General features: G+C 41.0%; 1 protein-coding gene across 9 annotated transcripts in view; it reads right to left on the bottom strand.

The window, feature by feature from the left end:
* The window catches only part of greb1l (GREB1 like retinoic acid receptor coactivator), an 82,840-nt gene that overhangs the window by 16,316 nt on the left and 40,267 nt on the right, over positions 1-26,257 (bottom strand). For 3 of the 9 annotated variants that reach the window (XM_012855359.3, XM_036138325.1, XM_012855368.3), the window contains exons 3-17: positions 18,499-18,658; positions 15,882-16,070; positions 15,602-15,778; positions 15,284-15,460; positions 15,015-15,137; positions 14,092-14,214; positions 10,004-10,141; positions 9,769-9,894; positions 8,352-8,489; positions 8,002-8,187; positions 6,368-6,667; positions 6,161-6,289; positions 5,177-5,311; positions 2,893-3,093; positions 991-1,171 (exon numbers count right to left, since the gene is read on the bottom strand). In XM_012855359.3, the coding sequence (XP_012710813.2) occupies positions 991-1,171; positions 2,893-3,093; positions 5,177-5,311; positions 6,161-6,289; positions 6,368-6,667; positions 8,002-8,187; positions 8,352-8,489; positions 9,769-9,894; positions 10,004-10,141; positions 14,092-14,214; positions 15,015-15,137; positions 15,284-15,460; positions 15,602-15,778; positions 15,882-16,070; positions 18,499-18,655 (2,480 nt within the window). In that variant the 5' untranslated portion in view covers positions 18,656-18,658. The remainder of the gene's footprint in view (positions 1-990; positions 1,172-2,892; positions 3,094-5,176; positions 5,312-6,160; positions 6,290-6,367; positions 6,668-8,001; positions 8,188-8,351; positions 8,490-9,768; positions 9,895-10,003; positions 10,142-14,091; positions 14,215-15,014; positions 15,138-15,283; positions 15,461-15,601; positions 15,779-15,881; positions 16,071-18,498; positions 18,659-26,257) is intronic. The other 6 variants (XM_036138324.1, XM_036138326.1, XM_036138328.1 and 3 more) reach the window with 5 other exon arrangements.

Genomic DNA, 26,257 nt, shown 5'->3' with positions numbered 1-26,257 from the left:
GTCTCCCTTCCTCAGTCTCTCTTCACTTCTTCTGTCCCTGCTATGTCACTCCTGGTTAACTCCCATGCATTTAATGTCATTCTCCACTTCTCCCTCAGTATATATTCTCATTAGTTCCTATTGTTCATTAATAGATTTAACTGCCATGTTCTCAGTTTCTTCATCAAGTCTGCCTGTTTCTTTGTCCATGCTCTGCATCCTGTTCGCCTCGTGTTAAACCATTCGTAAGTTTATTTTCTTTGTGTTGAAGAACTCTTTGCCAGTCAATATCTGTAGTTGGGTCCTTCTTAGAACCAACAGTCAACACACAACTGTTTATTTAGAGTTATTTAGAGTTACTCTATTCCACATATTCAATAAACCTCTTTTTTTGTGAACAACTTCATTAAAAACAAATTACCCTTTTCATTAAGTGGGAAAACCTACTGGTTTTCGGCTTGCTACGAGAACTTGGTTGAGATGGGTGTGACTTTAGAAGTGTCGCCTGCATCTTACTTCACCTTCTCAATGCTTATTTATTCAATTTGACCAATTTGACTATATATTTAGTTTGTAAAGTGTTGCATGCAACATATCCTCTGATTGTTTGATTGTCCTTATATAGGACATTTTTGACCAATCTGTATAATCTGACCCAATCTGTATAATATGATTGAACTTGATTTTGTAAAGTGCCTTGAGATGACATGTTTCATGATTTGGCGCTATATAAATAAAATTTAATTGAATTGAATTGAATTGCTACTAAAGGCAATGCAAGAACCACGCATCTATACCACATGTTGAGAATCATGGACTTAAAACAGTACTTGTCTAAGTTTAACAACTTTCAATGGAATGTATTAGTTTTCAGTTTTGGTGGCTGTTCTCTGATTTTATCAGGATGTAAGACCGGGAAGGTTGCAGTTCTAGTCATAACAGCTCTTTTTTCCTCACAGATGCAATTTATCACCAAAGTCAGAGGTGGTTTCTCAATGAGTCCTTTATCACCTTGTGAGGTCGACGTGCGAGTTATCATGAATGAGGACAAACAGGGTGTAGGGGTTCTGCTTGACTTTCTTCATGAATGCCTCCATCTTGGTGTGAACATCAGCGTCCAGTCGCACCACGTACTTCTCTGATTTCTGGTGGGCTGTGTATGCATCTTCGTTTCCCAGGTCCACAAGGACTCCTGAGCCAGAAAACACACACTTAGTGAAAACAAGACGGACATTTTAAAACTGTGATATAACCGCTTTATTATGTTTTTTTTTAATCTAAATTCCAGACGTCTCAAAAGACTGAAGGTTTTCACTCCATTTGATCAAACTTTTAACTTTGGAATACAAAAGCTAGGTTTAAATCTTCTGCAGCTATTTCCACAGTGGTCAGCCTGAAATTTGAAACCTGGACCAATCTGAGACTTTAAAGTGAAACTCACCCCCATGTAAAAGCATATTTCCGCCCCCAGACAAATTTGAAAAACTCCATCAAAGTGGGCGGCATTTATACCCCACAGCAGCAGAGCTACCGACGCCACAATATCATAATTACATCAGGTTAACCAAAAGCAATGCTAATTCGAAATTCAATGCAAGACCACCATTTATCTCAAAGAGGGCACCACACTGACGGTTTTAGACACAAACGCAGGATTTCAACAAATATGCACAATTTAAAAAAAAAAATAAAGGCCAGGATATGTATACAGTACTAAAAGACAACCATGTTAACAGTTTATTGGCAAATAAAAAGTTGATTTGGGGTGAATTACCATTTAAGAAAGGCCGATGGGAAAGAAGGATTATAGGTAAGAAGCAAACATGGAAGGAAGAATGAGGGGGAGGAAGGAAGGAAAAATGATAAGCAGGAAGGGAGGAAAGAAGAAAGGATAGTAAGGAGGTAGAAAGGTTGGAAGGCTGGAAGGCTGGAAAGAAGGAAGGAAGGAAGGAAGGAAGGAAGGAAGGAAGGAAGGAAGGAAGGAAGGAGGAGACAAAGGAAGGAAGGGTGGAGGAGAGCAAGGACGGAAGGAAGGAAGGAGGAGACAAAGGAAGGAAGGAAGGAAAGAAAGAGGGAGGAGAGGAAGGAAGGAAGGAAGGAAGGAAGGAAGGAAGGAAGGAAGGAAGGAAGGAAGGAAGGAAGGAAGGGAAGGGAAGGGAAGGGAAGGGAAGGGAAGGGAAGGGAAGGGAAGGGAAGGGAGGGAAGGTGAGAGGAGAGGAGAGGAGGGAAGAGATAGGGAGGGGAGAAGGAAGGAAGGAGGATACAAAGGAAGGAAGGAGGGAGGAGAGCAAGGAAGGAGGGAGGAGAGCAAGGAAGGAGGGAGGAAGGAAGGAAGGAAGGAAGGAAGGAAGGAAGGAAGGGTGGAGGAGAGCAAGGAAGGAGGGATGGAGAAGAGGAAGGAAGGAAGGGAGGAGGGAAGGAAGGAAAGAAAGAGGGAGGAGAGGAAGGAGGAGAGGAAGGAGGGAAGGAAGGAAGGAAGGGAGGAAGGAAGGGAGGGAAGGTGAGAGGAGAGGGGAGGGAGAGAAGGAAGGAAGGAGGAGACAAAGGAAGGAAGGAGGGAGGAGAGCAAGGAAGGAGGGATGAAGAAGAAGAGGAAGGAAGGAAGGAAGGAAGGAAGGAAGGAAGGAAGGAAGGAAGGAAGGAAGGAAGGAAGGAAGGAAGGAAGGAAGGAAGGAAGGAAGGAAGGAAGGAATGGAGGCATGAAAAGGAGGCATGAAAAGGAGGCATGAAAAGGAAGGAAAGTAGGAAGGCAGATTGTTTGGTGCTATGAAAAGTTGGAAGGAAGGATGACAGGAAGGAAAAAGTAGGTAAATAACTATGACAATGGAGGATGTAATTAAGTCTGGAAATACAAACATTCCCCCATACTATTTGTTAAGGTATAACGTGATGGACATTCTCTCTCCCACGTACCTGATTGTCGGATACGCTGGGCCGTCTGGTGCACCAGAATATGAGATGGAGGAACCAGAACCAGAAAGTCCACTTTACAAAAGCGGCCTAAGTCCAGGTTCTGGGTTCCTGAATCAGCGATGGAGCAAACTTGGGAGAGAAGACTTCGTGCCACGGTCAGCTGGGCCGGATAGATCTGAAACACCCTATTTAGGAGCTCTGCTGCAGGGGAACAAGCACGAAGCACAAGCGTAGTTGGTAGAAATAAACCTTTCATTAGTAAAACCACCACTAACTAGTTTTAAAATATTTTAAGAGTCTTTGTTTCCACTTCTAGCAAAAAGAGACAATGTCACGGTGATGATTCTGAATATTAGTTGTTTGGAGCCGAGGGAGATTTTTACACTTCTGGACCCTCCAAATGAGGGTTTTAACATCAACTTTACTAAAAAGGCTCTTGTCTATTAGAGATATTTATTCATTCTTTACCCTGAATTTTTTTTTTTTACATCCCAATCAAAAATATCAATGTGAATCATCTGAATTTAGAGATGATGAGAAACATTTAAAGCTTAAGTTAAATCTTAAAATTTGTTATAATTTATTGTTATAATTTTTATTGTTATTTATTGTTATAATTTTAAACCTGTGAAGAAAAGGGGACTTATTTATGTTTAAAAAACATCCTTACTATGTTTGCTAATATATGATGTATGGTATATATTTATAGTAATGTGGAACAGCACCACGAAAACTGCAGCTGTGACGGAAGATGAGGGGGAAGAGGAGAGTGCAGGAAGAGAAGAAAAGGTGAGCGTAAGAGTGGTGTCTTTTTTTAAGATAGTTGAATTAGTGTGTGTGCGTATGTTTTATTAAATACATTAGTAGAAGACTATCCAGAATGGTAAAACGGCAGCTACGGTTCATAGAGGAGGAGAGCCATTCAGAGGCTGCCTCCTGTGAACTGGGCTGTGTGATCGGCGTATGTTGTTTTTAGCACACACAGTTTGCAACAGGTTACCTGTGTTTAGCATTTACCGTTTATATTTGACTTGTTGAGAAAGCCATTTTTCTGAGTATGTCCATTTTTATCTTTTGTACTATTTTTTTGCACACCCAAAACCACAGACTCAAAAACGACTGGTGATTACTGTGAGCATGTGGAGATTGACAGTTCAAATGTCAAATCAGAACTTCATGAGCAAGAACACAATGTATTCTCATAAAAGCCATGACAAAAAACAACAAACGTGGAAAGCTAAGCTCAAGTACTCCTGGGAAAAGAGACCAAAACGCTCAGAGTTAGGGCACTTCCATTTTATAGCTACTTCCCAAAATATGTCCAAATCACAATTTTTAGCTTCAATAGATAATGTGGAATCTTCTTTTAAAATATTGCCAAGTTGATTATGGCAAAAGTAGATTCCACAAACTAAAGAAAAAAGAAATAATGTTCGCCTTTTAACTTAAAAGTACGCACAGATCTGTCAAAAATAAAAGTAATGTGTTTTACACTGCAAAAACACAACTAGAAAAAAGTAAAATGTTCTTAAAATTAGTGTATTTGTCCTTGTTTTGAGCAGGTAAATAAGACTATTTGCCAATGGAATAAGATTTTTGCACTTAAAATAGGAACAATTCATCTCCATCATCTTATTTCAAATGCAGTATATCTAATTATCTTATTTTAGGGGTCAAAATACTCATTGCATTGGCAGATAATCTTATTTACCTGCTCAAATCAAGGATAAATACACTAACTTTAAGAGCTTTTAACTTATTTTTAGATCCATTTTTGCAGTGTAATGTCACATTACCATTATTAAATACAACCCTTCATTCCAATGAAAAAAATATACTATATTTCGGTCATACTGAGTTAAATTTTCATATTTGATATCATTAAAAAAAAAAAAAACCATACAGAGGTTTTATGTCTACTATCCAAAGAAGCAAATACACAGCATTTCAAAGTTTGTATTTAAAGAAACCAACAAAAAAAAACAAAAATTGTTGGCCTGTTTTGTGTCAATGAAACCTAACCCCCTTTAAAAATGCTAAAAAATAAAACACAATTTATTTGTAATTAATGGCCTGATGTTTATGGATTTCTCTGCCCCATAGATCAGTCCTTCACAGAAATTGGAATAAAACTGAAAACATCGACACCTGATTGAGTCGAGTTTTATTAAATGCGTCAAATTTTTGTCAAATTTTGGTGCATCATCACAACACTTAGAAACCTACTAATTAGTTTAAAATAAAGTTAAATGTCCAACAGGTTAGCCAAACAGAAGAGTCCAACCTGTCTCTGGCGGTGGTGACATGCTGGCAGGCTCCTGTGAGTGGATGTTGTCAGTGACATCGCCCTGGAAGGGCAGGATGACCTGTCCTTTCCGTCTGCGCTGATATCGTACGAGCTGCTTGTCGAGATTGTCCCCTGGAAAACAAACAGTCGCCATAGTCACACGCCGACATGGATGCAAACACCAGCTTGGGCTTTTAATCTGACACACAGCGTTCTAATCCTGGCTCATCTCTGTGTTGTGCAGGGAGGGATTCAAACTGTTCAACTTATCGCGCAGAGAGGTGCATTCTGTAGTAGGGGTGTGCAAAATAATCGTCCTGGCGATGCATCGCGATTATAATTTTGGCAATCTACTGCATCGATTCTTGACGCCGGGTATCGATTATTAATTAAAAAAAATGAATTAATAAAATTGCATGAATGGTTGGCGAACATCAGCCAAAAACAAGTGGAATACAACTTAATTGGTTTAAAGGACCACTGAGGCCTTGTAAACGGCACTGATTATCCTTATTTTGTTATTTTAAGTTTTATAAATCCTAAGCACTTTATGTCAGTGTGTCCACTCCAGTAATTGTACTATTTGTGTCCAGTAACAGTAATATTTGTTTTCATGGCAATACCTCCAAAAGTCATTTCAATAAATACAGCTATGTATCAATTCAGTTTCTTTCCGTTATGTATAAATTGAAGGCACTATCCAGATCATACACAGCCAGTCAGCCACTGGTAACGGCTGTACTTTTTTCTAACAGTGTTCAGTGAAAATATCGCGATGCATCGCAATAATTCAAGTATCGTGATGCATCGTGATAGAATCGGATCGTGGCATGTGAATCGTGATTCGAATCGAATCATGACTTCTTTGGCAATACCCACCCCTAGTCTGGAGGTTAGACATGTTCAGTCATCAAAACATCAGCAGATAACACGTGTTATTAGCGCTTAAACAACAAAACTCTGGCAGAAAACAGAACCTACCCAGAGAGGTGCTTTTGAAGTGAGATGCCAGGACACTGACTTTTCCTGTGATGAGTTCGTAGCTGATTTCCTTCAGAAACTCGTTGGTAGTGAGCATACCTTCGGCTAAGGCGCGTGCTTGGTACTTTCCTGCAGGGGGAGAGGCGTGTTAACGTTGGCGCTACAAACTAGACCATGAAAAACGGAAAGATGGACCATTGAACTCACCCAAAACGAGCACACAGAACTCGTTGCCGTTCATTTTGGAGGCACATATAACGACGACGTAGGTGGGCAGGCACCGTTGGTGCTGAGGACCCTCGCCGAGAGAGCGCAGGGACTCGGAAATGCCCTCGCCCAGAGAGTTGTGGGTGACCACCACCTGCACGCTGCCGCCGGAGACACTCGCTTCCAGTCGAGCCAGCCATGGCAGCTGGGACGGGGAGATGGCCGGATTCCCAGGACAGCAGAGCATGGCCTTTAAAACGATCTGCTCCAGCTCCTCCCTGAGAGGAATCTGGTTTGAAGCTGGAGGGGGGGTTGAAATAAAGAAATGTTCTTCCTCAGTTTCCCTTATTTACAATTGCATCCGAGCGAATAAGAACATCACTGAGAAATTAACTAACTCCACTAGTTCACCTCAAAAAATGAAACTATATCCAAGTCTGTGGATGTCGTAGAAAAATCTGCACAAGCAACAGCGATTAAAGCCCCAAAGTCTGACTCAAGGTTGGAAAGGCACCAGCGTGAAATCTCCTCAGAGAGTGAATATTTGAGGAGCCCTGTCATCTGCTGGTGTTGGTCTGTGGTAGTTAATCAAGTCCAAAGTCGGCAAATGCCACTTTTAAAGCAAATTTGACTGAATATTTGGTTTTCATCAGGTGTAAGCCATAATTGTCAAAATCAACAGAAATAAAGCCTTGAAAGATATAACTTAGTGTGTAATGAATCTATAAAACCGTTAACCTGACCCTAGCCAGATGTATTTCGCTCCGCCTAGCTCCACTCATCCATCTGGGACTGATCCATAGGAATTGCGTATCAGAAGGCTGGGCCTTATCAGAAATCCTTGCATATGATTGGATAAGCCACTTGTCTGTCATCTTTATCGACGTGCTATTTCAACCACTCACACCGAAGCTAACCTGTGACGCTGATGAGAGCGACGCAGGAAAAAAAAAACTTGCTCTAGTGGCACGCGTTTTATTGACAGTGAGCTGACAGGAAGAGGGAGGAAGACAGGCGGCAAAGCGCCGTGGGTCGGAGTCGATCCCGTGCCGACCGCGTCGAGGACTAAAGCCTCCTAATATGGTTCGCGCTAACGGCTAACGGCTAACCGCTCCGCCACGGGTGCGTCCCCACCACGGGCGCGCCCCGGAAAACAAAACTTGCCAAATCCGGTCGGGAGAAGGGCGAAAACATGGTTTCCACCAACAAAAGCCTTCAGAGGCGTTCTCTGATGTTCTTTTAATGAAACAATATTAGGTAGATTGGACAACACGGAAGAAATAGCAGCATCAATGTTAACGCTTGCTTCCTCGATGCGAGCCGCCGTTGCTGTCTGAATCAAAACAGTCTCACGTCACGGTCGCTTCTCCACTATGTCACATCTATGAAACTCCAGCCCTGCGTCATGATTGGCTGGACAAGAAAATTGGTTGGAGAAATCACTCTTTACGGGAGATGTCCCAGATGGATGTGAGTGAAGCTAAGTGGAGCTAAGCGGAACGAAATAAAACTGTAGCTTGACCCTTTAAATCAAATTACTTAACTGACTTCTTAGAGCTACGCTAAGTCGCTGAACTGAGCTGATAAAACACTTTTGGCGTTTCTTTTTGGTGCATTGACAAAGAGTTGCTCACCTAAACGTGCAAGGTACTGTAAAGTGAGCAGGATCATCATCTCCACACTGAGCATCTGACTGCCGTGGAGACCCAAAGTCTCCAGGTTTTCTTCTGTGAGCTGGCTGCTCTTATAGCACCCGACCAGCAGGGGGCTCACCACTATGTTGGCAACGTTCCCGTAGAAATACGGCAAGGTGCCATGCCCTGAGGAGAAAGGTAATTGTGAATAAAACAGAGACCTCTTAAGGAGAGGAGCAATTTAAAAGCGCCTTGAGAGAGCACTTGGAACATCTCTTGAACGTGTCGGCCTCGCTGAGCAGAGCAGATTGAGTTTAGGACAGAACGGGTGAGTGAAGGGAAACCTCTACCAATGAGGATGACGGGGCGGACGCCTGAAGAGCTGAGCAGGTTTTCAGGGATGATGACCGTTTCTCCAGCAGCGACAGGCTGGGGCTGAATGACTCCAACCCCCAGTGGCTGAGGAGAAGACACCGCTAATACAGAACCTGGAAGATTATTATTTAAAAAAATGGCGTCAGCGCTCACATATAAACAGATAATTCTGTAATCTATACAGCTTTTTTCTGCAATGTATTTTCATTTCTAGAAATGGTTACATTTTCGTTGGTTTTACATCTCAAGCGTTTTTGCTTCACTCTCTGCATCGTTATTGTGCTTAGTCTTATTTTTATTTTTTTGCAGAGGGTCTCAGTGTCAATCCTGGGCAAAACAGAACAAATAACTTGTTTAATTAGTTGAATATAGTCGCCTCCCCACTCGTGCTGGCACCTCTGGTAAAATCATTTTGGTGGGTGTTTGAATATACGCTGAAAAAATAATTAACATGTACATATATATTTAGCGACAACAACACAATAATAAATAAATAAAAACATTTTAAAATTAGTAGAGCCGCACTTATTTCATGAAACAAATATAACTAAAAAAAAATTTCTATGTTTAGACTTTACATGTCAAGTTGAATCAAGCTCTACAAACACTAAAAGTGGTTGTAATGTAAAGAAAAAAGCATGAATATGTGGAAAAGCCCCTCGTGCCCACTGTAAAGCATGGTCTGTGATGCTGTGGGCCTGTTTTAATATCAGGAAAAGCACTTTATGCACCTCATGGGCTTTTTTTTTTAAAATCTCTGGCTAGCCTTTGGAGCCTTTTAAACACCAGAAATCGTTTTATTTCAAATCTGGTGGCATCTGTCATAAATTTGAAAAATGTGTTTTATCTAGTTATTGATCCAAAACCTTTGGTAAAATCAAAGCAGAACAACACAGAGCTAAAGTGAAAAGAAACAAGGAGTATCAATTATCCCCACTCTATGTATGCCCAAACCGTCTCACCTTGCCATTTTGTAAACACCAATTGTTTCTTGCAGTGGGATGTTCCAAGCCGAATAAAAGAGCTAAATTTGAACCAAATCTTCAGTGTTGGGTCTAATAATTATAGAGTGATACAGTTGTGTATTAACCCATATTACATAATAACTAGACAGCTCCAACAAGAAGGCAATAATCAAAACTATTTTGGCACCGAGTTGTCCTGCTCCATCTCCATGACCACACAGAGTGAATCATCCTTAACAACCAGAGGAGCTAAGTGACGTCAGAGGCAAAAAATCATCTCCCCACCGCAGGGATGGAAAACCACAGGAGAGAAAGACAAAGTCTATGTTTCTAAGGGAAGAGAGAGACGCTGCACACAGAGTCACAGACATTTGGACACACGGGGAAAAATGGTTTAATTAAAAAACACCGGGGCGGAGGAACAAACCTGGAGAGCCAACTATTGGGCGAATTGCCGGCACAGGGACAGCTGTCGGTGGGACCGGCACCAAGGTGCTGGGATGCCAGCTGCGATGGCGCTTCTTTGGGGGACCGGAGTTCATAGCAGAGGATACTGATCATCAAACAGAGACCGAATACGACGTTAAATAAATTCAAGATAAAAAAAAAAAAAAAAAAAAGTTACGTTAAAGATGAAAAACAGAGAAAAAAAGGTGGCCTACCTGGACTGTCTCCTAAATCAGGAGTGCGATACCCCTGAGTCTGTGGAACCAAGGAGACCTGGGAGGGGCTCAGTAACGAAGGGTGCACATCAACACCCAGGCCGTTCGTTGGCCCGTTCACCCTAAGAGCTGTGGGAACTGCAAGCACACACAAACACACACGTACATAGCTGCTAAATCAAGAAATCACTTACTGTTCCTTTGTAAATTAAGTCAAACCTTTAGAACTTTCAACATTACGTCACATTATGCAAAAAAAATGTCATTGTACATTATTGGTATTTTACGTAAAACAACACATTTTACTACGCAAAGGTGCCTTTTCCTTACAGTGTAACTAAATACAACATTAGAAGATAATCCTGCCCCCTGACAAATTTAGAAAAATCCACTAAAGTGGGCAGTGCTGAGACACTGAGTGGGGGTGAACACAGGGGGTTAAGTTGGGGGTGGTCAGGATGAGGGAAAGTGAGAATAAATTTGATAGGACTAAATAATCGAAGTGCCTAAATTAAAACGCCATGCTGACTAATAGGTAATAAAGTTCTCATCTTAAAAATGCTATCGATCAATGCTCACTATGCTCACAGTTTAAACTCCAGTTCAAACGCCACGGCAGCGTGTGTCTGAGGGAGATGGTTTAATGGTGCGTTCAATTTCTACTCAGAAATCAGAACACCGCGTAGAACAGTGTCTTTGTCACTGTCGTGGCTGTAAAAGTGGCTGCAGTGGCCGTACATGAACGACGGAGAATACGAGCGTCCACCAGCGGGAAACCGGGAAGCTATTCGCCTCAGAGATCAGAGCACTCTGACTTCAAAGTGCCGAGGTAAATTGAACGCGCCATTGATCCCGTACGCGGGGCTGTGACGTAGACACTCACCGTTTTGACCAATAGGATAAATCAACTGCAGTAGCCACGTTTCAACCCACTGAGGTCGGCACTCAAACAGTTTTGAGCCAAATATCGCAGAATTTGTGAAATGTGTGAAAATGTCAAAATCGGCAGAGTAAGTTAAAGACAGCACCCTTAAGTTCCTATTTATACTCCTAATTTGTTAAAAAAAATTGATTTGTGGTTAATCTTGATGTGTTAAAATAAAAATCTGAAAACTCATTTGTTCCCAGCCCCCCTGAGTAATTACTCAGTGGACGGACTCTTCACTTAATTTACAGCTTCAAATCTTTTACTGGCATATGTCTACCAGCTTTGCACATCTAAAGACTGAAACGTTTGCCCGTACATAGAACATAGAAAGTTGTTATGATTAAAATTTTTGTTTATCTGTTTTGGACTTTTTCTAGTTTCCACTCCCCTCAGACAACAGCCATCTGTCACCACCCAATCAGCTCAGTCCACTCCTCAGTCGCCAGTCAATTAGCTCAGATCAGCTCCACCTGCTGCCACTAGCTACTGCCAGCTCTGCTCACCTGTTCCCCTGTCTACAGTATATATACCCGCCTCAGCCAGCTCATCATATCCAGAACGTCCCGTCTTGTCTCGCCTCATGTGCACGACGGCCTTGACTCTACCATCTTCCTGTGTACTCAGCCAGCTGGACTCTTCTGCTACCCGTCCACAACTCATCCTCACAATAAACCTTTTAAAACGTGCCTCTGTGTTTGGCTGAATATCAGGTAATCGTTACAGAAAATCAGCTCAAACTCAGGCAGAGCGGATGCAGTGTTTGTGAACGGAGATCAGTTCTCAGGCACTGACAGATTTTTAAATAAAATTTAGGTTCATGCTCTTCTACTAAATAATTAGGCTTTGATCTCAGCCGTTCTGGTTGTATGTTTAGTGTTAATGTCTTGCTGGAAGAGTAACCGCTGCCTCAGTCTCAGGCTTCAATTATATCCATCCATCTTCCCTTGAACTTAACCTCCATTTCTCTCAACAAGTTCAGCAATTATGCCTCTCTCGTATAAGCGGCAGATTTGTGGAAAGTTAAAAGTAGGAGCTGCGCTGTCAAAACAATTTTCCCACCTGACAGGTGAAGGTAGTTTGTAAAGTGGCAATGTGTGAAAGAGCTATGAAGACTTTTGTAAGGCACTGGCGCAATGTCGCAAAACACATTCTCAGTCGTGATGCGTTGCACACTCATGGTCATTTATGTCCAGTTTGTTGAGATTGATTCGCAGATGCGTACGTCCACAATCACCCTTATCTGGAAGCTCTTTCTGCATGACATGCTTACAAGAAACACCACGTTAAGAGTCGAGTTTATCAACAGATAACATCAAAATGCCAGAGGAAAGGTGGGGGATGGTCACCTAGTTTCCAAGCACCAGTCCCATGCCTGGGGGTCAGGGTCCCACGCTCTGTGACAGCTTATTAGGCAAACGACTGTGGACATTTTCCTCGCTGACACGGCTTCGTGTCCTGTGACTGCTCTCACAAGGCCCTACTTGTGCAAAAACGATAAGTCAAAGCTTGGGACTGCATAATGTACTAACCTAAACTACCTAGTTCTCCATGTAAAACCGAAGTCGGGTTCACTTTGAGGCAACAGGATTCCTACATCCTTTGAAATTCACCACTTTTCCTTTCATTGGAGGAATTTAAGGCACTTCTGAGTCATTAAGTCTTTGACCTGCCTCCTGGCTAGCACACCCACCTCACCTGCACCTGTTCCCACTATATACACTTAGGTCACACCCAACCTGAAGCAAAAAAAAAAAAAAAAAAAACCTGACAGTGATCATGTAGTGCTGACTTGGCTTTAAAAAACTAGAAGAGAGCAGTTGTACACCCTGTCTGTAAAAAGGAGCGCTACCGCAAGTCATTCATCCCTGCGGCCATCAGATATTATAATGCTGTACTATAACTGCAATAACTTGTGCAATAACTAATGTGCAATTACTATTTAATAACTAATGTGCAATTACTATTTAATACCCTGTGGAATACCCTGTGCAATAATCCTGCTAAATAAGAGACTTCAGCAACCTCACTGTTGTTCTTTACCTGGTACCACGCTAATGCACAACGGCAAATCCATATGTATATAAGTCACCTAAATGTACATAAATCATCTTAAATCTCTGCTTTATTTCTTCTTCTTTTTTTTCTCGATCCACAGTATATACGTGGATGCACTGTATATACCTCATGCACCTTTTCCTCCTTTTGGCACCTTCTTTTGATTATTGAGCCGATGTGACAAATTAATATCTCCACTGTGAGATCAACAAAGTGTATCTTATCTTATCCAATCGGCTGTAAGATCGGATTCAGCAAAAATTCAAGAATCCATTTTAATCAAAAGAAACAATAAAAAACAATAAGAAAGAGAGAAACGGAGCACTGCACCTTTAACAATTTTAGTTACTTTCTTTGAAATCTGTTTTTTTTGCATCAGTCAAACAAGCACTTGGCAATCTACCCATCTCTTGTTTGCACCCTTGCTGCCTGTCTTAATATCTGCTAAAAAGTTTCCAAAGTGTTTTAGGGAACTTAATACTGTAACACAATAAATATAAATATATAATATATAGCATGTAATTGTCTGCAGAGACAACCGATAAATTTAAATGAGTCAGGACTAACATTGGCTTATTGATTACCTATACATATACGCCTGATACAATAGGACATTTTCCCATCTCTTATCTGCCATGTGTGCAAGATGCTGCAACTCTGATGATTATGTGTAGCCTTTGCTTGTCAATATCACAACCTTGTAAAGCGTCTAATGGGCAGCAAGGCATTAAGAAAATCATTACAGTGTTTCGTCCTCCCAGTATTGATCGGTGTGCCTCCACGCGCTTGTGTTTATGTGTGCAACTTGATTTGAGAGTGTGTCTGCGCAGGCTAAAGCAGAGGTTAATCTTTGCCTCATGGTCAGCAATGAGTTCTTATTTGCCGTGGCACATAAAGGGGTGACCTGTATCTAAGCAACGCCTTTCAGTGTCAGGACGAGGTCGCTCAAATGTTGGTTGTGTAAAGGTTGACTCAATCTTCCCAAACGTCCAATGAGGGCCACAAAGGTTTGTGTTTAATCTGGGTTTCTACGTATATGAAAATACAAGATGACCTGCTAATAAAGTATGGAAAAGTAATTTGTGCAGGGGGGGAAGGTCTTTACCTATTGGCAGAGTTTTGTTGCCGGGAGTGGAGGCCAGAGGTTTGAGGAAACTACAGTCCCTTCCAAGATCCTGGCTCCCAAAAAAGACAGAGGACGCCTGTGCCATCCGAGTGGGTGGGGAATCTCCAATGAAAAGAAAAACAAAAAAAATGTTTAGAACCACTATGAAAAGCTGACATGCAACATTTTTTGCTTATGAACTGCCTACAACTGATTTAGACAGCTGTAACCCTCTTTGATTCTTCTCATTGATCAGCCAGATGTCATCAGACACACACACACACACACACACACACATATATATATATATGAGAGATATAGAGATAGATAGAGAGATAGATATATAGACAGATACAGATAGAGATATATATATACACACATATATATATACATATATATATATATATATATATATATATATATATATATATATATATATATATACATATATATATATATATATATATATAAATTACACTAATAAATTACACTCTTTTTACTGACGGAACTCATTTATCAGAATAAAGGTAAGCCTTGAAAATAACTTTTAAATAGGTATCAAACATATTTTTCACCATGTCCACGTTTTTATTGGTCTGATGTAATGTGTTAATTTTGTCGATAGATATGCTGATATATAGATTGGGAAAGGAAATAACATCAAGAAACAGAAAAACATTTCCAGGTTTTTGTTTCCCATCCTAGTCCAGCAGTGGGAAAAAAAAATTGCTAAATTAAATCTCAAACTTTTCTGAACTGTGCAGGAACCCTGACACAAGTCCAACCACAGCATTTTTAGTACAAGCAAGAGGTTGGGCACTAATCCGCACACACCCTAAAGCTTTCTGCTAAACTCGTCACCTGTGCGTTTTAGCCAGATCTCTGTTTTAAACTGGCTTTGTGCTGCAAACGCACCGCCTCACCTGAGAGGGAGAAGGGAGACGAGCTGTGTCCACTGGTGCCTCCGTTTTCCTTGCTGCTCAGGGACGAGGACGAACTCGGTTTGGAGGTGGAGGCGCCGCTGGAGAACTGCCGGGTTTTACTATCTAAGGACGCAAGGAGAGGCGTTACAAGGCGCACATTGTTGCACGTCCTTAGTGACTAAATCCAGAGAGCGTCGTGTAATGCCCAAACGTTTCCATGTCATGCTATATAGATGTAGAAATCCTGCATTCTGCAAAGGGTTTCTCACCTTTCCAGCAAATAAGGGGTCCTTTGCACAGAGCACCCTGTGAATTCTTCACCAGGTAGTATTTTAAGTGCTTCTGCTTCTTGGGTTGGGTGGATAACTTCAGGTTGATGTGATTTGAAAACTCCGTGAAGTATCTGAAACCCTTTTCACCGCAGCCCACACAGTTTCCTGAAAAACCTGGAAGAAAAAAAGCAAGCAATGTCGGATCTGCTGCGTTATTTACCAAACCTATTACGTGAGCATTTACGGTGCTCTGAGTGCTTATTTCAGAACTACTAGAAATAATAATCCGTCTGAGATCACGAGGGGCAGACTGACCTAAAAGTGCATTTTTCCCATTCTCGTCAGGCAAAAAGCGGCGGTCCACGGCGCACACCAGGATGTGCTCGGGGATGCTGGGAGACTTGGCGCCGACCAGCTCGAAGCCCGGTGGGACTTCGATGGGTTCTGCTGCTATGGTGACCAGACGCAGGTCCTTTCCAGCCTGACAGAAACCTAAAGGACGACAGCGTTTTCCAGAGGAAGCCGTTTAACCGTCCATCATTGTGAATTTTCTGGTGAGAATGTTTAGGAAAAGTTACTCTGTCATAAATTAAACCTGCTGAGATGATACCATCGAGCGTGCAGCAGCCATCAGGCACAGGAGTCTGAAGGTAGGGAAGTGGCGGGCTGCTGCTGTCGGAGTCGTCGTCCTCCTCCAGCTCCTCCAGATCGTTGGAGGAGTGACCGTTCAGAAGTTCATGACCCTCACTGTGCAGTGCCGTGTCAGCTTTCGACTTTATATCCGCTGGAAACATCAGATGTGATTGTCACCAGAAGAATATTAGGACAGAGTAGTTGGACTACATTGCCCTGTTTCTAACATAAGGCCAAAATAAACATAACATTTGTACTTATATTGAATTAACTTAGTAGGTTTAATGTGGCTAGCGCGTACAGTGGCCTTTACACAAATGCACTTCTGGTTTAGACATTACAGTCAGGCAGTCTTGTAGACAACTCAAGGGTCCGATCAGGTAGTGACACAGTGGACCGTAACGCTCCGAATATCCATTGAGCGGAGCGACTTCATTGCTCACCGAAGTCGTACTTACTCATTTTATCAGATTTTTGAGCGCATTGAACCACATAAAATCAGTCAGTAATCACAACGGCAATCATATATAAGGCACATCATCTATTTCTGAAAAGATTTAAGGATTTTAAGTGAGCCCTATAGTCCGACAAATACGGTAGATCTAACCGTTTTTGTATCTACTTTCTTAAAAAAAAGATTCTGGGGTGGAAAAAAAACATATATTTGGCATCTACAAAAGTATTGATACCCCTTGAACTATTACAACTACAAACCATAAAGTATTATCTGGTGACTGTATGTGATAAAACAACTCAAATGTGGAAAAAAAAAATCATACAAGGTTTTCAACATTTTTTACAACAAAAAGTCTGGCCTTTATGGAAGAATGACAAGCAGAAGAAATATCTTGGTAAAGGAGAGTCACAATAAGTCTTTTAGAAAACTTACTTAAGAAGACTTAATACGAAGAACACACAACGGCCCCACCCGAAAAGTTCTAATTATCGCCTCTTGCTCCTGGTTCTTGACCTTTCATGTGGTCAACATCCAATTCTCCTTCGAATTTTTAGCAAACTTAAAATGTTGCAAAACAGAAAACGTGAATCAGACGTGTGTCCATCAACTGGTTTGTAGCTGATTAACGAAGTGATGCAAAGCATGATGTCCTCATACGTTGACGTTACGCTGTAATAAACAGAAAGTAGAGATTGCAAGCTAACATGATCAGTAATGGAGCCAGGTTTAAATGTATGTGTTGCTATTTTTTTTCCATAGTCTCTTCATCGGTCCACGTTTTTCGAGCGTTGTGGGAACATCCGGGAAGACGGCGGCAGCCAAAACAGCCGTGTGAGGAAAATGTTCGCTATGTCAGAACTTATTCGACAAATGTATTTCAAAATGGCCATTAAAAAATTGTTGATGGAAACGCGGCTAGTGAGAACTCTACCGTGGGGAGCAAAGAAGCTTCAGACTGCTGTGCCGATTTCGGACAGCCTTTAACTCCGACGTCATTACGCGATGGAAACGCTCACGGACGACGCGAGTCAAATCCATCCCAGCCATCAGCCGCACTTTGCATTCCAGCCTCCAGCCGTCCAAAAAAGAAATACAAAGTGTGCGCTTGCACTTTGAATTGTCCTTGTACTGAAATGTGCTATACAAATAAATTTGCCTTGCCTCGTGTCTGGACATTTTCGTTAATTTCTGTGAGATGATCTATGCCTATACATCATGTCACGCAAAGGATAGTGGGATTCCGTATGGTCCTTAGCGGCAGTGAGGAAGCATGATAGGAAGCATACGGGCTCTTTCTCCTACTTATCATGGCGAACGCTGATCCAGTTCCGCTTTGGCTAAAGAAACAATTAGGCCGTTTCAGGTGCAGCCACAGTTGAAGATGCTCTGATCAGATTAAACGAAATTGACCTTTCTCGCCTAAAGGCAAAGCTCGCTCTGTGGCAGAAAACAAACCGTGCACGCCATCCTGAACACACCATGCCCCAAAGCAAAAACATGGTGGTGGCAGCGTTATGCTGAGTGAATGCTTTGCTCAGTAGGAACAGAGAGGCTGGTCAGTGGTCGAGCTAAATGTGGAGCAATTCTAGAGGAACCTGTTGGAGGTTCTTTAGACTGACAACAACCTCAAAGTCAAGATATAAATCATATTGGAAATCTATGGGAAGATGTGAAATTGGATGTTCACAGACACTTTCCATGTTTTCCTCTGAGTTTTAGTTAAGAAGAATGGGCACAATGTGGTAAAAAGCTGGTAAAGACATAACCTTAAAGACTAGGGAGCTGCGACCGCAACCAAGTATTAGTTTAGCAGGTCTGAATACAAACGCTTGATTGCATTAAATTTAAAAGCATATATCATATTTATCCCAAGGATCCACTGCTTTGTGTAGCTTTATAATAAACCCCACCCTCCACCACCCTAAAATATACTGTAAAAGTTTGTTGTTGAAAAAAGCAGACGTTTAGAAAATGCATCAATTTTCCTTTAATTTTAAGCAGCCATATTGTTATTTGGTTTTAATTTAATAAAAAAAAATAATTTAAAAAAAATGTTAAAAGTCTTAATCAGATCAAGTTAAAAGTCAGATCCTTGTTTTCATCTGTCTCCAGAGGTTCCTACCTTCCATGTTACCTGGATATGGGTCCGGCTCCAGGTAAAGCTGCGTGAAGATGGGCTGCGGATCTCCGCTGCTGGAGCGCAGCGACGCTTCAATCGAGTTATGGAGAGCCTCCTCGAAACGAGCAGACTTCAGCTGCCCCGCGTACGAATTCCCCATTATCTGCGGGAGCACAGAGGAAAAAAAGGGGCCAACGTGCAACCCTGTTTATCTTATCTCTCATCGATTTTGCACCTTACATAATAAGTGAAAGCTAAACAGACGGCACAGCAACTGCAGACCCCTTCCTCACACTTTTCCTGCGGAAAATCTGCTCAAGGTGGGTCGATTTGAAACTTCATCTAGAACTAAAAGTGAAGAAAAAACATTTGACTAAAATGATTAAACTTTCTACATAAATACTGTAGATATAGTTGGTGTTTTGTGTTATCGGTTTAGTTTGTTGTGCTTGATTAGTGTCATGTTCTCAGATGATGGAAGGACCCAAGTGCCGATGATGCAGATGTAATGTGCTGTCCAGGAACTGAAATAATGGCAGTGATGAGCAAGGAAGCATGGGGGGGGGGGGGGGGGGGGGTGAGCAGACATCCAGCGCTGGGTGTAAACAGGAAGTAGGGTAGAGTGGAAAGATGAGTGAGGAGCCAGGTGTAAGAAATCAGAGGATATGGGTGACAGGTGAGAGCAATGAATTGTTGACAGGGGAGGAGGGAACATTCAGAGAAGTCTAACGGAACAAAACAAGAATAATACAGAATGAATTAACAGAACCCACTGACTAAATCACAAGATAAAAATAAATAAACCCTAAAGGACCTTGAAAAGTGGCGGTTCAAGACCAAATTTACCAGGGGGGCAGGATGGGTCTAAGGTTTCTTTCATGGGGAAACAGAACAAAAGAATGAAACAAAAAAAATAGGGCAATATTTCATAGTTTAATATATGAAGTGAGTGAAAGAGCAACCCGTGGCTCTGGAACTGCAGGTTGGAGAGCTCTGATCTAACAGATGAAAACTGACATCCTAACTCACTACAACTGAAGCTAAAAGTGCAACACCTTATTTCAGTGGTGTCAAACTCATTTTGGTTCAGGGGCCACATACAGCTTAATGTGATCTCAAGAGGGCCACATGACTTAACTCATTGCAAGATTAAATAGAACTAATAAATGTGGACTTGTTGATTTTTATATTAAATTAATTTCACTTTTACACAATATATTATGAATAACCTCAGTGTTTTTAAGAAAGGTATGTGCAATTTCAACAATACTTTTACTGAGTTAAACATTTACTTGTGCATTATGCATAAGAACTGATCACAGTGATTATACAATGTTGAAAAACATTTATTCACATTTTTTGGAACTTAAAAACACTGTCCTGCATGACAAAATACATTAAACAGATAAAAATTAAGAAATGATTTAAATTTTTCCACACCTGAAGCTTAATCTGCTAATTAAAACACAGCGTCCCTTGTGGACAATATAGGAACTGCATATTTTCAATTAAACGAAGTACATGTTTTTTTTTTCAATAATTGTTTTATCATTCTCTTCCTTTTATCTCCTCTTTCTTTCACTTTTGTTTTTTTTCTTGTTCTTCCTTTCCTCTCCTACTTTCCCACTGTAGTGTCCATATCATTTGAGATATTCCCCGCATGAATCACAATAAAACTATTAACATTCATAGATCAAGCGGAGCACTATGGCAAAAGCAGTACTGCTCCACTTGTGAAAGTCAAATCTGATTAGCTATTTTTGGCATTAAGACAACAATTCTTATTGCCACATTGCCAGACAGGACACTGGGGAAAAAAAAAAAAAACATTTTTTTTTTAGCCACATGGCCGGACTAAATTGTTCGGATCCGGCCCTCGGGCTGTATGTTTGACACCCCTGCCTTATTTACTTATTTTTTTATTCTAGGCTGGAGTTTTCTTTCCACTGTCTGATAGTTTTTCCTTTGTTCAATATTTACTTTGGTATTTACTTTTATTTTCTGCTCTTGGTGCTTCTTTAGAGCTAACTTTAGATTAGACCGCTTTGCTCTTTTTTTTCTTCTTGTCTTTTTTTCTCACTGCTAATAACTGTGTGTAATTGTCCGTGCGTTTGCCACTGTCACACCCGACATTCCCCATCGAATAAAGTGATTCGTATTCTTATTAAACACTAAAGACGGAAACCTGAAGAATCAATCCAACATTCTATAAGCACAATCCCTGGGAGTTGTGACAACTGGACTATTAAAATAACTCAAACATGCAAACATGTTTTTTTGTACTTATTTAAAATGAAATATCTTGAAAATTTCAGCTGTTTGGGTTGGAAAACTTAAAAATATAACATTTCACATTCATTTTTGTAGTTTAAAAATAACGTTTGGTTTACTGAGGTTCAGCCACACACATTTAGACTATGCCCATGAAAACACAATGGTTCAGGCCAGGGCCTTTTTCCAAACATTTCTGGCTTCTTTTGGCCTTCTGTCCGCTCGTGTCACTGTGCCTTCAGTGTCCCCCCACCCCCAGTGTCCACTCGGGGACATCTGCTGAGGTCGGTGCTGTGTGGGCCTGTGATTGGTTGGGTCTCTGGTGCCAGGTGGCAGCTGGACAGAGGGTAGAGCATGTGGTCTCAGAATAAAAAAATAAAAAAAAGGAGTAAAAGGAGGGCCAGAAAAGACAGAAAGCACACCACTGTTGACTAAAACAGAAAGATAGCTTTTATCTGGGGGAGTTTTGCTCTCCAACTCCCATATTTTTTGTTTGTCATAACATATCAGAGTTTTTTCCTAACCTAGACACTCAAACTGTGAGAGATGAGAAGCAGAGGAGGGAAATAAAAAGCGGGGGTTGGCCATTTTCCTGACTCACAAGTTTGACCTGAAATGCTTCTTTTCGTGTTTGTCCTTGGTCTACATTTGACTGGTGCAGACCAGTATTGTGGTAAACACCACAGGAGCCAAAAAGGAGGAGGTCCAGCTTGGATACTTCAGCTGCATAAGGAAAACATTTTAATCTCCTTACTTATAATCTGACAGAGATTCCTCACAGCTGTTGGATGTCATTGAAGTGACCTAAACTTGACCAAATTGTTTCGTTTAAAAACCAGTTGAAGAAGTTTAATGTTTCCTTTTTGTTTGTTGCGATAGTCAACTTTAAATTGACTATAAGTCACACTTTTTTTTTCATAGATTGATCGATCCTGCGACTTATAGTCAGGTGTGATTTATGTCTCAATTTTAAATGGTAATTCATACTGACCAGCATGAACCAAGGAGTAAACATTACAGTCTATAGCCACAAGAGGGCTTGCAAGGCATGTGAAAACTATCCTGCTCCTGTATCCTTAAAATCAATTGAAACTAGGGAAGCACTGTTGTGAAATTTTAGGTCAATATTGATTTCCGATATTAACATTGCTATTATGACCGATAACCGATATTTACCTTTGTGTGGGTGCGCAACGTTTACGTTTCTGGGATGATCAAATTTTTGCAAAATTTTGCAGTGACTGATAACTATGCTAACTGAATTTTTGAATGTGGGTTAAAGTCTACACAATGATTTTTATATGTCTTATTACAACACCAGGAAAAACAACCACGCTGCTGACATTGCATCTCTGCTTGATTTAAAAAAAAACAAACACCATCCTGGCTTGAATGCATTACTGTCTCATGAACAAAAAAACAAAACACATGACCAAGCTGATAACACATGAAGCTAATAACAGCTAGTGCTAGCTTAATGGGACTGTATGTTGTCTGGGCCGTTTACAACTTCGCTGATGCATGTGAGCTTTATGTTGTTCTCAAACATCCGTGTCATACTGTTGGCTTTGCACGTAGCACCGTTACGCTCACGGTCTAAATTCAGCGGAAGTTTGACAACTTTCAGTGTAACGGGGCTGTTACGCTGAAATGCGCTGGATAAAACCTTGCTGGTTAAAGTTGCTAATTTATCTCATTCATCCTCTCAGGTATGTTCTAAGTTATTCAGCCGATTGTGGATGCAGCTGTTTAATTTGATAAATTGGCTTACCAGGTTAAATGTCAGTTTTTAGTTTTGGATTGTGCAAAATAAATATGATTTTTTTTTCCCTTTTTATGACTCATCTTTTGACCGATGTGTCTTATACTCTGAAAAATACGGTATATAAAATGGAGTTTACACACTGTCTTCAAAAACTATTGTGATTTATTTTCAAATAAAAAAAACAGGCTTTTTTCCAACATATCTGCCAAAAAAAAATCTAAAACAAAAACCTTAAGTAAAAATATGGTTTCGTGGTATATTGACCAAATATATTTCACATTATAGAATAGCTTTCATTTAAAATATAGAAAAGCAACATTTACTTGGTTTTGATCAAGTAAACGTTCCACGCCCGTGATTCACTCATTCTGTGTCAACACGTATTTTTACACCTTGGGGGGGGGGTGAAGTCAACCCAAGAAGATCACCCCGCAGATCCACCTCAGGAGATAACAACAAACCCATAAACACGATAAACTGCAAGCAGTAATATGGACCTGATGCAGAGACGCACTGCAGGATCTTCCATGGTAAGTCTCGTCTGAGAAACATTGATCAGCAGAATCTCATACAATTAATCTTAAGGGTAGTGCACAATAAACTTTACTTGTGTTTAAAACTACTCAATCTCTTAACAGCCTGCATGATGACTGCAGCATACATCTCATTTTTATCCACCACACGTCTTGCACACAAGCCATACCCCTTTGGCTCAACATTCTCAACTGGATGTATTAACACACAGAGCCTGTGGTCTAAAAAGATTCACTTGTACGCTAAAAAAAAAACAATGTGATGCTCTTGGCTGTGCATTTATGGCAGAATAGACTGTGTTCTAAAGGGGATTACAAAGATTGTACAATAAATGGCCACTAAATTTAATACGTTTCCAATTAAACGAGATATTTATGCAAAATATTAGACATTTTTGCTACCCTGCTTTCTATAGAATACCACCAGCTGGTATTAGTTTGTTCATTAGTTAACTTTTTAGGATCCAGATAGCTTGCTTGAAGTTTGCTAACTGCAGTTGTCATTCATCTTTACATCAATAAGATTGATGGGTGATACTCCTTCCACACCACGATTGTCTATATTTCTTTTGCATCCAGAATAATTAAACTTTTTTTTCTTCTCAGAAATCTTTATAAACAGCTGAACCTGTTTGTCTTGTAAACAAGAGAAAAGTGCTGTAAACTTTTTTTTTTCAGTCAACTGTAAGGCAATCTGCAGCAACAGGTGGGGGAGGGACATTACTCTCTGCTCCTTACTCTGAGCCGTTCATTGGCTTCTCATTATAAGCACTTTAAGATGTAAGAATGCTATAATTAAGCTTGTTTTCTGGAAATGTGGCTAATGTAACTTTCTTTTAAACTTAATGCACCTTGTTGCCTACTGTAGCTTAATCCAGTGCCACATAATATGGGTTTCATGCTTACTCTTTGGGTCACACAGACGGGCAAAACTCTGATCACTCTTGCACTTTAAACCAAAGGGTTACACAGTAAAATATAAGGAATGGATAGAAAACGTTCAGTAGTCTATTTTTCAGCCAGCTGACCAGCATTGCTTAGCAAAAGGTGGGGGAGTTGCCACACTACATTGCTTGGTCTGATCCGAGAAAGGATTAATAAGTAGGAATATCATTACAGATGATTGTATTAGTCTTCAAACTGTAACCTTGGTAGACGCTGATACTGGAAACTGACTCTATCCTAATTTGTGGTTTGGACTGCAGCTGGAAAATACAGCTATATTTAAAATTAAAAAAATTGCTGTTCAACTTTAGTTACAACCTATGAGTTCTGAGAATTTAGTTTCCAGATGCTGGTCACACAGACCCTCTAACCGCTTCTGTTTTGTCAATAGCGAGCAGGGTGGGAATTGGGTTTAAATTAGCTTCTCTTCTCCTTCCAGGCCTCATTTCTGCCCACGCCTGGACAGGTTCCAGTCCTCATGTTTACTTAACAACCTTCCTTGTGAGGAATCTGACCAACCCAGACAAAAGACAAGATTACCAATGCCTGACGCGTTGTCACTGAGATAAGCAGCTTAATAGAATAAAGCTACAGTAATTCTTGCCCAACTGATGGAGGAAGGTGAATGCGAAGAGAAACAAATATTTCTAGAGGGCATTTTAATGTGGCCCCTCTGTGTTGGTAATGTTGGTATTTTTTTTTTTTTTCTTTTCTGCCTGCCTGAACGTCAAGCCCCAACGGACAGGTTTGCTATTAACATGGTGTCACCTGGAGGTGAGCACAGAGGGCGACCTTTTATCACCTGCATGACCAAAAACAAAGCGTGACCGTGGCAGGGGTCGCAGAGAGGATGTTTTCGACATGCGACTCAGGTGGTTGCTGAGGTCATCTGTAGTAGCGAGTGGCTGCGGTCCACTTGATGGATGACCAAAGCAGCGGGAAGAAGCAGTTTAATATCTAAAGAATAATGGCCTAAAGAAGGGGAGATCGCGTTAGCGGGCGGCGGCCAGGGAGCTGCTCAGACCATCACACAGCTACTGGGTGGCATCAACAGATTGTATGAATTTGACCTGGGGTCACACTGAGAAAGTGAGATCTTCATTCAAAGGACTTGAGGAAGCTGCAGTGGAGAAAACACGAAAACATGCAAAGCCTGTGCTGGATAACAGTGCCACGATATACCAAGTTTTAAAAAGTTGCTGCTTTAAAACCCCTGAAGTCTTTCTCTGTGACGTTTATGTGGTTTAAAGTATTGTTTAATGTTTTCTCTGGAAGTATGGACCATTAGAGGGAACCAGATATTTAATTACACTGCCAATTGACACATAGCCTTTCTTTCTCACTGTCTGACTAAACATTTTCTTTTTTAGAGTTCTTTAGGATTACTCAATGCCAGCATGTATCTTTAAATTCAAAAGTTTATGTATTATAAGATTAATGTGCCTTTAAAGTGTAACTAAACCCCAAATCAACGTTTTTTTTGCAGGTAAACTGTATTAATTGGGCCTCCATGGTACTATCTTTATGTTACTATGTAAATTTTGACATTTTTGTGTAAACTTGTTTAATTCTGCAATATTTGGCCTAAACCGTTTTAGGGATGACCTCTGTGGATTGAACCGTGGGTACCGCAGTTGAATTTTCCTATTGGTTAAAACGGTACGCCTTGGTACATTTGCGTCACAGCCCCCTGTTCGGGTATACAAGCATCTCACTCAGACATCCCCCCCCAACCCCCCGTGGGTACCGAGTCAGACTCGGAAATTGGAAGCATTGACTTATAGTGTTTAGCATTCGTTAATGCTTTGAACGTTAGCCCATGTTAGCAAGGATGATGCTAACATCACTTAACCACTCAGAAGCTGGGCCCATTCTGTTCTCCTCTGCCTTGGCAGCGTCGACTTTGGGGCATCCCTGAGTCAGCGCCTTAAGCCAGCTGCTCTTCTTGATAAGACTCAGGCCCGCTGGGGTCCACAAAGCCTCCCTGAACCTCCAGTGACAGGGGGGGGTGAAAAATCCATGTTTTACGTCAGCGCTAGCTAGCTAGGTTAATCTCCGTTTATCTCCACACTTGGCCGTGCCCCTCAGTGTCTCTTGTCACCGCCCACTTTGGTGGCATTTTTCAAATTTTTTTGGGGGGTGGGGTTATGTTTTTACATGAGGATTGGTTTAACTTTTAAAAACGTAGGAACTTTACGGCATTCTTTAAATACTGCTTTATTTTGCTACATGATAAATCTGATCAAGT

This window comes from Fundulus heteroclitus, chromosome 6, assembly GCF_011125445.2.
Source record: "Fundulus heteroclitus isolate FHET01 chromosome 6, MU-UCD_Fhet_4.1, whole genome shotgun sequence".
In the NCBI taxonomy this organism is placed as follows: domain Eukaryota; kingdom Metazoa; phylum Chordata; class Actinopteri; order Cyprinodontiformes; family Fundulidae; genus Fundulus; species Fundulus heteroclitus.
The sequence above is the reverse complement of the archived record's forward strand: the minus strand, read 5'-3'. Positions and strand labels throughout refer to the sequence as shown.